This window comes from Epinephelus moara, chromosome 12 (assembly GCF_006386435.1).
Source record: "Epinephelus moara isolate mb chromosome 12, YSFRI_EMoa_1.0, whole genome shotgun sequence".
NCBI classification, from domain to species: Eukaryota; Metazoa; Chordata; class Actinopteri; order Perciformes; family Serranidae; genus Epinephelus; species Epinephelus moara.
The window spans coordinates 37,142,881-37,153,164 of record NC_065517.1 but is presented as its reverse complement, the minus strand read 5'-3'; the positions used below and the strand labels follow the sequence as shown (position 1 = coordinate 37,153,164).

The following is a 10,284-nucleotide window of genomic DNA, read 5'->3' as shown; positions in this document are numbered from 1 at the left end:
GAAAAAAGTCGTACTATAGCATGTCGTTCGAAATCATGAAAAAAATGTCATAGTATAGCATGTCGTTCGATATCTTGAAAAAAAGTCGTACTATAGCATGTCGTTCGATATCTTGAAAAAAAGTCATAGTATAGCATGTCGTTCGAAATCATGAAAAAAACATCATAGTATAGCATGTCGTTCGATATCTTGAAAAAAGTCGTACTATACCATGTCGTTCGAAATCATGAAAAAAATGTCATAGTATAGCATGTCATTCGATATCTTGAAAAAAAATCATAGTATAGCATGTCGTTCAACATCATGAAAAAACGTCATAGTATAGCATGTCGTTCGAAATCATGAAAAAAACATAGTATAGCATGTCATTCGAAATCATGAAAAACACATCATAGTATAGCATGTCGTTCGAAATCATGAGAAAATGTCATAGCATGGCATGTCGTCCAAAATGATGAAAAAACATTATAGCATTTCAGTAACACAGACTCATTTTTTATGGTAAAAATGTTTATTTACATGTTCACATAAGAATAAAAATGTGGAAATTCTCTGGCGATCAGACCATGTAGTGATGGTATCATATAAGGAGGGTGATGAATCCATAGTCGAATAGGGAACCCCCTGGGGTCTAGACACTAGTGGTGGTAGAGGTGGTGAAAATGAGATGACAGTGAGATGGAGAAATGCTGATGATCTGGATGAGTAGAGTAATGAGCCTTTGTTGAGCTTGTCCTGGACTCTGGATACGATTGCTGGAGGTGAATGCAGTGGAGGAGGGAGTGAAGATTCCACCTAAAATGACAGCTGACAGCAGCAGAAGAGAGAGCAGATTTAAAATTTTGGTGGCATCCTGACTGGGAGAGAGAGATCATGGCAAGGTTTTTTTTGGATGACTAGAAGAGTGAACACTCATAGTCAGCTGATTAGAGGAAGCAGTGGGAGTGGGATGGAGAGAATTGTGAATGTATGAGCACAGAGAAAGTGTTCCTGACTGAACTTTTGTTGAGCTTCATTACGTCGTCAAAAATCATGGCAAAATGTCATAGTATAGCATGTCGTCCAGAATCTTGAAAAAAAAGTCATAGCATAGCATGTCGTCCAAAATGTTGAAAAAAGTCATAGTATAGCATGTTGTCTGAAATCTTGAGGAAAAAGTCATAGTATAGCATGTTGTCGAACATCTTGAAAAAAAGTCATAGTATAGCATGTTGTTCAAAATGTTGAAAAAAGTCATAGTATAGCATGTCGTCCAAAATGTTGAAAAAAGTCATAGTATAGCATGTTGTTCAAAATGTTGAAAAAAAGCCATAGTATAGCATGTCGTCCAAAATGTTGAAAAAAGTCATAGTATAGCATGTCGTTCAAAATCTTGTGTTGAAAAAAGTCATAGTATAGCATGTCGTTCAAAATCTTGAAAAAAAGCCATAGTATAGCATGTTGTTCAAAATCTTGAAAAAAAGTCATAGTATAGCATGTCGTCCAAAATGTTGAAAAAAGTCATAGTATAGCATGTTGTCTAAAATCTTGAGAAAGTCATAGTATAGCATGTCGTTCAAAATCTTGAAAAAAAGTCATAGCATGTCGTCTAAAATCTTGAAAAAAAAAGTCATGGTGTAGCAGGTCGTCCAAAACGTTGAAAAAAGTCATAGTATAGCATGTCGTCTAAAATCTTGAAAAAAATTCATAGTATAGCATGTCGTTCGAAATCTTGAAAAAAAAGTCATAGTATAGCATGTTGTTCAAAATCTTGTAAAAAAAAAAGTCATAGTATAGCATTTTGTCCAAAATGTTGAAAAAAGTCATAGTATAGCATTTTGTCCAAAATGTCAAAGAAAATACTTTGAACTTCTCTGCATTTGGCTCTTCACAGACAATGAGTCGGATCAAATACTTGATGCACCAGTGAACCTCTGGCTCGCTCACAGCACAGTGTTTGGATGAATCATTGCACGATGAGAGTCATATTTCTGGATGAAAAAGATCCCGTCAAGATAAGCGCCCATCGTGATCGGTTGCCAGCTGTTTTGACAGGCAGAACTCGGCACCTACACATTTACAATAGAGCACCGATCCAAGACAGACATGCTGAGCCTTCGCATTCAAACATAACTGACTCAGTGATATACAAACCATATAGCTTTTATCTTTTGATGTTCTCTGGCACTTGCTCTTAAAGATTAGTTGAGGATTTCCAATTTCTCTCTGTTTGAAAGTTTTCATTCACTCTGAGTCAACACCCGCTCCTAAACGTCTTGCATGTGCTCCCTGAGGGTTTTAAGAGTTCCTGTGAGTGCAGAGATGATAAAAACAATCACACGCACAACATTTTGCTGCCAGACTCACTCTTGTGGGTGAGGAGACAATCAATTACTAATGAAGTCTGCAACAGAGAGTAGAGCCGAATGAGTCAGAGGTGTTAAGTTCAGCACATGTTCACACTGTGAAGACGACCATAAAAATGCCAACTGTTTCTTTACCTGCGAAACTCATTTTAGAGGGAAGTGTGTGCAGAAACAATACTGTCATCATCTCTGCTCTTTGTCCTGAACTGCTGGAACCATCAGCAGGAAGTCATGGAGGCTACATGTGTTGTTCTGTAGCTCCATCTGCTGTCCACCCTGCGTACTGTTGCTTACATTCGAGTATACTTCTTGAAATACACACCTCTTGTGGCTTATCTCTCATCCCATTATGCACACTAAAAACATTTTATCCGTTGCACTCACTGCAAAATGTTAGGCTTTACTTGTTAAGTTAACTTATTTCTCCAAAAACAACAACTTTGATCTGTTCAAGAAAATCTGCTTGGCTGATTTGGAGTCGTTTTACTGATTTCCTACAGGGGTCTTAACCGCTGTGTTACTAGCCTCTTACTTTTTAATGTACTATTGTTTATCCTTGTTCTTATCTACATAGGATGGTTTTGATCATGGATGTTAGTGCAAGCATTACTGTATGTAACTCCTCCTTTTCTGCACTGAGTTGAAGACGAACTTTGGTTTCTGGGAAAACTTTAGAAAGTTTGATAGACTTATGGCAAATCTTTTTTCAGGTTTTTAGTCGACTTCTATTTGTATTTCCTTATGTTAAAGTTTCAAAACACAAATATTGTTGACTTTGAATGCATATTCACCGAAACATGCCCAGATATTGCGGGCATGTGTTGCTACATGTGCTTCAAATGGGAGGTGTGTGTTATATTGTGATGTGTGTGTGTGAAAAGAAAAGGTAGTTTAAGAAGCACGTTAATGCAGCTGCAAATATTTTGTAAGAAATGTAAGCAATGTAGAGAAGTGAAAGTTTGTAAGTACTCATTAAGGGAAGAAATATAATATGCAGAGTACATAAAGCTGCTCTCTGCTGGTCTCTTGTGGCTCTAAAAGGAACTTTACATTCACTCAACCTTAAAGAAAAGCATTGTAAGAGTTCACATTTCTGGCTACAACACAGTAGTGGTTAAAGGAAATTCACTTTTATTTGTTTCTGGACCGCCCTCTCTTTCACCGGTTAAATACAACATCACAAGTAGCCACACTGAAGCCCTGGACTGTTTGTCAGGGCAGCATTTAACAACAACTTAGTCACAATTTGAACAGCTTGGTTTGTTGATCCAGGATGGAGAGGAGGTTAAGACTGTTTTTCTAGAAAGAACTGAGTGAAGCTGAGGAGCACACTACAAAAAAATGCCCAAAAAAGTAGCTCAGAAATTTTAAAATTGTATCCAAAGCAAAGTGATGAATTGAGCTGCATGAGTTTCACTTGTTTCATGGGTTGTTCTGCTGTTTCTGCCTGATTTTTGTTCGTTGGCACACATTTTCTCACCCAGCTAACATTTTCCTGTTGATATATGAAATCCCTTGTTGCATTTAACATTGTACGCAGTGTTCCAGAGCTCGTCCCCTTTCCAAACTATCCCAGAGAAAAGACCAGATCCAATCAGCCAATAGAACTGCAAAATCAGAATTATAAAAACCAAAAAACAAAACAAAAACCATGTGGTCAGATCTAGGATCTGCTACAGACAGTCCGTAGCTTTGCAGGGTTCGGAGCCGACACACCTGCCCCGCGGCCTACTGGATAACAATCCCATTTGTGGTTTAGAAAATAAAATAAAAACAAAGAAATAATATATGTATTTACACAGATACCCACACATACAGAGTATACACCCATACATTAACAGACTTGTACACATGAATCTGCACATACCCAGACAGTCACCGGAAAACATTTTCGGTGGCGAAATCTCACAGTTGTTTTCACGTCACTACAATCTACGGTCTCCAAAGTCACAGATGAGGGGCAAATCAAATTTCAACTATTTATGTGCTTACGACTGCAAGCGAGCGTTCCCCAGTTGGTACTGGAAACCAACCTGGGACAAGTTACTGGGTGTCGTGGCAGTAAAGTTGGATCTTATAGTTTCTCCCAGTCATGACGGCACTACAGAGACTCTACAGGGTCGTAGCTGCAGTTTTATGTTCAGTGTTCAATAACAAAAGTTTTGTACTTCAAATGTAAAACTAAGCTCTAAGTACATTTTCATATATTTCATCCCCAGTGTCTAATGTACCTTTAATCATAAAATATCGTCACACTTTTACAGTATATGAGATGATTGTTACTGTGACTTTAAAGTCAGACTCGCATAACAGACACATAACTCCCAATTGTAGAAATCCCAAACACTTCATCCCTTCGTCTCGGCTCCGTATTGATCATTTAACTTCCAATCAGGCCAAGCTTGCAATGTGAAACTCTTACTTTTGTTTTTACTTTGTCAACAGATACTGAAGGTCTGGGAGAGTCCTTGCAGACAGACAAGATTAGTCACTTCAGAGAGACAAGTTACACACAAAAGAACATACTTCCTCCAAACTGACAAACTGTCCCCATTGTAACATTAAGAAAATGTTTGCAGTGGGAGGTGACACAAATGATCGGTAAGCCCTGTCAGATCCCTGTTTGATGAGGAGTCCAGTCCGCAGCCACTGCTGAATATGCTCTTTCTCCATTTAAAACATAATTTGCATCACACACAGACAAACAGTGTTAAACAGACAGAAACAGTTCTCTGACAGACAGTAGAAAAGGTGTGATAATATCTGTGAGAGCAGTGTGACACCAGGTGGTGTTGTGGCGTTTGTGGCATCCTGTGCGACGGCTTGTTCCCTCAGAGTGAGTCCGCTCCGATGACGGTTTTTGGACGCACTCTTCATTCAAGCGCTGCGCAACTAAAACCACAAACTACTGCCATGGCAACAGATAAACAAAATACTCCACGTATGTAAAAAAAAAAAAAAAAAAGTAAAAAAATAAAACAGAACGAATCAGCATGAAGACACGACACCTCGGAGGGTAGGGAGAGCCGGAGGCCAGTGCTCTGTCAGAGGTCCAAGTGGAAGGTTAGTAAGAGCTCAGAAGGTCAGAGGTCAACCTGGTCAGTTCTTGCCCTGGTTAGTCAAAATCCAACTCTGTTCACTCGTGATAACCGTCATTGCAGAGCAGAATGTGGAAATAATTAGAGGGAAATTTATACAATGTTTTACAGGACTAATCTTTTTTTTAGCTTTCATTTCAGTTTGAAAATAAAATGCCCCAAACCCCTTTAACACATACAGTATATATATAGATATTAACACATATCACTGGGATTTCAAACTGAAATCATCCCATGATTAAAACAAAAAGTGACTGAACCTTTAAACTCTGGACACAGCTGTGGATGTGCGGCCACTATTTAGAGGTTTGGTCAGGTTTAAACGACACTACTTGAGGCATTCCTGTTAATATAATAAAACTTAAATGGCGTTTCCCCAAGGCATATTATACATTCATAATACTAAGTGAGTGTAACTGTGAATGTGTGTGTGTGTGTGTGTGGCTGTGTTTGTTTTAAATACCTGCCATGAGATATAAATTATCTGCACGAAAGCAGAGTCATGTATGTACATGTGTGTGTGCGTGTGTGTTTGCATGGCTCCTGTCCTCATGACTGAAGCACATTTCCGTAGGAAACAATTGCACCTCATTGGCTCAACCAAGTTAGCCAATCACCAATGACGGAAGCCAGAGCCCCTGGGCCCGCCCCATCGCAGAGACCAGAGGTTGGTTGGTTGTTAAGGAATGTGTGTGTTTGTTGTCTGGGTGTGTTTGGAGACAGTGGAAAACGGGGCCACAGTCCATTCCACTTGCAGTGTCCTCTTGGATGGAGGGGAGGGGATGCGGTTTCCGTGGTGATGAGAGTGAAGTGTCGATAAGCAGAGGAGCTTAAACCTCTGCTTCTTTCAAGCCGATTCGTTCCTCCTCCTGTCAGTCACTGTTGGGCTTCTTCAGGGAGAAGGCCAAGATGTTGAAGTGGTTGCTAAGCTGTTGTACCTAGATACGAAAAAAAAACAAAAAAAACAAACAAACAACCCCAGAATAAATAGCTATTTTGTACAGCATGTCTATAATATGTCCTTAGAATTGTCATAGTAATGTCATGTATATGATATATAAATGTCACAACATAACATCAAAAAGATATCATAAAAATGTCAAAGCATAACACATTAAAAAAATGGTATAACATAGTATAGTATAACATGTCGTAAAAATGCCAATAGTACAGCATGTCTAAAAAATGTCAAAATATGATAGCATAGCATGTTAAAAAAAAGTCAGAAAATGTCACAGTACAGCATGACAAAAACAGTATAGTATAGCATGTCAAAAAAATGTCAAAAAAAAAAACAAAAACAGTATAGTATAGCATGTCAAAAAAATGTCAAAAAAAAAAAATCATAGTAGAGCATTTTGTAAAAATGTAAAAAAAAAAGTATACTATATCATAGTATAGTATAGTATGTCAAAAATCCAAAAAATGTCAGTGTAGCTTGTCAAAAAATGTCATAGTATCACATGGTAAAATGTAAAAAAAAAAAAAAGTTATAGTATAGCAGGTCGTAAATGTCAAACGCCATAGTATAGCATGTCAGAAAAAATGTCAAAAAATGTCATAGTATAGCATGTCATAAAAGAAGAAAAAACTTCATAGTTTAACATCATACAAACGTTAAAAAAATGTCATAGTATGTCATAAAAATGTCATGGGTATTAAAAAGTGATAGTGTGTGCACTTCTCCTGTGCAACCCTTGACCATATGATGGTAAATGGATGAACTGTCTTTCAACTGCTCAAAGTGCTCACCACATTTATCCATCCATCCATCCATCCATCCATCCTCACTCAACTGGCACTCACTCATTAAAACTCTGCAACCCTCTGATCTAGGAGTTTTGTTTCAAAATACTTTAAAAAGGTAATTTTAGCTGACATGACTTTAATTTCTTTATTTAAACAGAGGTACTGTGTGCGTATGCATGTGTGTATTTGTGTGTTCTTACCACTGACACGCCGTAGTGTATGTGTGCTAGTATGACAGCAGCTGTCCACAGATACAAGAGTATGGTATCGTTGGCGACCACCCCGGTCACCGCTAGCAACACCACTGTCGCCATGGGCAGCAACAGCCAGCTCATCGCCTGACAACGCGTGTTACTCATCTGACACACAATCAGCTTACACTGCAGAATAAACACATTCACACATGAATAAAGGTACGTCAACACCTGAACACAGACAGTTATGTAGTGTGGTTGTGAAATTAGCCGACACTCACCGTGACATTAGCGAAGGCTGTCCCCACCATGAGGTAGAAGATCCTGGGCTGCAGCTCGAGGATGTTGGATGGAGAGAAGACCACCCAAATGGTGGACAAGATGAAGAGGAGGAAGGGAGAGAGGAAGGGCAGGAAGGCTTCGTACAGGCTGCTGTGCTTCAGAGTGTTACTGCGGTGAGCCCTGCAAAACCACACAGGGTGAAGAGTTCAGAGCGCTGCGTGAAATAACAATAATCCATCAATACAACAGAGCCATAACTGCCAACCTCCAAAATAAAAAGGCTTTCCAAACCAAAGCAGGGTCAGAGGGTCCTTCCCACCCAAAAATGTAAGTTTCAGAGAGTTTGATTGCTGCACTCGGACAACTTTTAAAGAATAAAAATAAAGTGAGAGTATTGCAACAGCATTATTTTGTTAACTACTTTTAAGCTGTTACTCCAGTAAAGTGCCAGACAGACGAAGGAAAGCCCAGCACCAGGGACTCATGCACACTCGATGGGTGCCCCTGGGCCATCGAGAGTCAGAGAAGGAGGGAGGAAGTGATGGGGAGGAAAGTGCAGCCTTTTAGAGTCTTAGATGCGGATCATTTTAGATTCTGATCTCAATTTTAAAACTCATTTCAATTCAATAACCAAAACTTTCATTTTATTATTCACGCAACATAGCTAAGGTACGACCTCTACTGAGCCAGCGAGATGCTGAGAAGCTTGTTCATGCTTTTGTTTCCAGTCGTGTTAATTATTGTTAACGCCCTTTACAATGGCCTACCTAAAAATGCCACTGGAAAATTACAGAGCATTCAGAATAACGATGCAAGAGTTTTAACAAAAACTAAAAAGAGAGACTGTATAACTCCTGTTTTACGTAACCTTCACTGGCTCCCAGTATCTTTTAGAATTGGTTTTAAAGTCCTTTTATTTACTTAATGGCATCGCCCCCTTCTGTATAACAGATTCCCTATCACCTTATGTCCCTCCACGAACACTGAGATCCTCCGCAGCTGCTCTTTTAACTGTTCCTAATGTCACTACAAAAACCTTCGAGGATGCTTCATTCATTCATTCATTAGGGCTCATACACGCTGTACGGTGCGAGAAACAGGTTGTGATAAGGAAAACGAAAAAAAGGTGTCAACATTTTTCATTAATCAGGAGAAATATGGTAGAATTGTAACCCGGGGAGGAAACTGGGGTCACAATGAAAAACAGGAGTCACCTGGGAAAACTGGAGGGCTGGCAAGTATGAACAGAAGGCTGATGAAAAGTTGACTTACTTCAGGACGTTGTAGAGGCTCATGGGTAAGGTCACACTGAAGGAACAGGCTGAGAATCAAAAGACATGAATTGTTATAGCTTATGCAGTGGGTGAATGAATGAATTCAGAGTGACGAGTCACAGCTCACCAATGATCATGAAGGTGAAAAGGTCTCTGTAGAGGAATCGCCACACGACTGGCTGGTACCATGTTTCCACGCCGACCACAGCAGTGACCAAGTAAACCAGGGAGATGGTCTGGAAGGAGACGAGACACGAGACATCAAGTCATCAGAAGGACGGTGTGTCATGAAGGTGACCGGCGCTAACCTGTGTGTGTGTGTGTTTGTATTTGTGCGTCCTGCTCACCACTTGGCTGATGTCGTATCCCCACGGCAGGAACAAGATGCCGGTGTTGTATTTCTCCCAGTGAGACAGAATGAATGAGAACAGCACCACCCACAGGATGTAATACAGTGTGGCCACGCCCACACCGCTTTCCCCACGCCCAAATATGGAGTAGACAGTGGCCACAAAGAAGATGCAGGCCCAACTGTCCAGGCCGTGGTCAAACAGCTCCCCTAGTGGTGTAGAGGAGTTGGTGCGACGAGCCTGTTTACCATCAACGCCATCTACACACAAAGAAAAAAGACAGGGATCATGTTTATGTGAACATTTAAATAAAAATACAGTATTTCATACTCAGCCATAGCTGCTGCCCACACTCACATAACTGTAACTCTTTCACAATTCACTGTCACAGCATCTGATCTGAACGACACTCATTTCATCCACACATGGAAGTCATCTGCGAACACATCCTCATAATACACACCACAACGAAGAAGTTGTTTTATTTCAATGGTTCACAAAGTGGTCAGCTGGATTTTAAACCCACTTTATTCTGGTTTACAGATTTAATGTCTACAAACAAACATAAACAGAGAAAGAATCTGACAGTAAAACTATTTATTTGGCTGCCAAACAGCCCGGGGCAAAATTGAGGGCATCTATAGCTGCGGCACTGTCATTGAGAGAGCTGTGTATAATTATAAAGGATCAAATTCCGTTCACCCCTTTGGTGCTTTTATTATAACTTTAAAAGTTTAATTCATTATTTGTGGAGAAATGCTACAAACTGCTGTCACACAGAAACAAAAACTCTGCCTTCTAATGAGAGGAATTATTCAGTGGCTCTTAAAGGACAACTTCGGTATTTTTCAACCTGGGCTCTATTTCCCCATGTGTATGTGTGCGTATGATTCATGGGTACCACTCGTTCTAAAATTGGTTCAGTATTGAGCCGCGAAACAAGCTAAAACGGTAATGGGGGCAAATGCGTCCCGTATAAAAGTGCTTTTTTT

General features: G+C 39.8%; 2 protein-coding genes across 3 annotated transcripts in view; one reads left to right on the top strand and one right to left on the bottom strand.

Moving 5' to 3' along the window:
- The window catches only part of LOC126398977 (hormonally up-regulated neu tumor-associated kinase), a 987,429-nt gene that overhangs the window by 209,907 nt on the left and 767,238 nt on the right, over positions 1-10,284 (top strand). The gene's annotated exons all lie outside the window — the stretch shown is intronic.
- Positions 3,454-10,284, bottom strand: part of selenoi (selenoprotein I) — a 25,465-nt gene continuing 18,634 nt past the window's right edge. Inside the window, exons 5-10 of the mRNA XM_050058694.1 lie at positions 9,290-9,552; positions 9,070-9,178; positions 8,941-8,989; positions 7,668-7,848; positions 7,393-7,572; positions 3,454-6,381 (exon numbers count right to left, since the gene is read on the bottom strand). Coding sequence (XP_049914651.1) covers positions 6,274-6,381; positions 7,393-7,572; positions 7,668-7,848; positions 8,941-8,989; positions 9,070-9,178; positions 9,290-9,552 — 890 coding nt within the window. The 3' untranslated portion in view covers positions 3,454-6,273. The remainder of the gene's footprint in view (positions 6,382-7,392; positions 7,573-7,667; positions 7,849-8,940; positions 8,990-9,069; positions 9,179-9,289; positions 9,553-10,284) is intronic.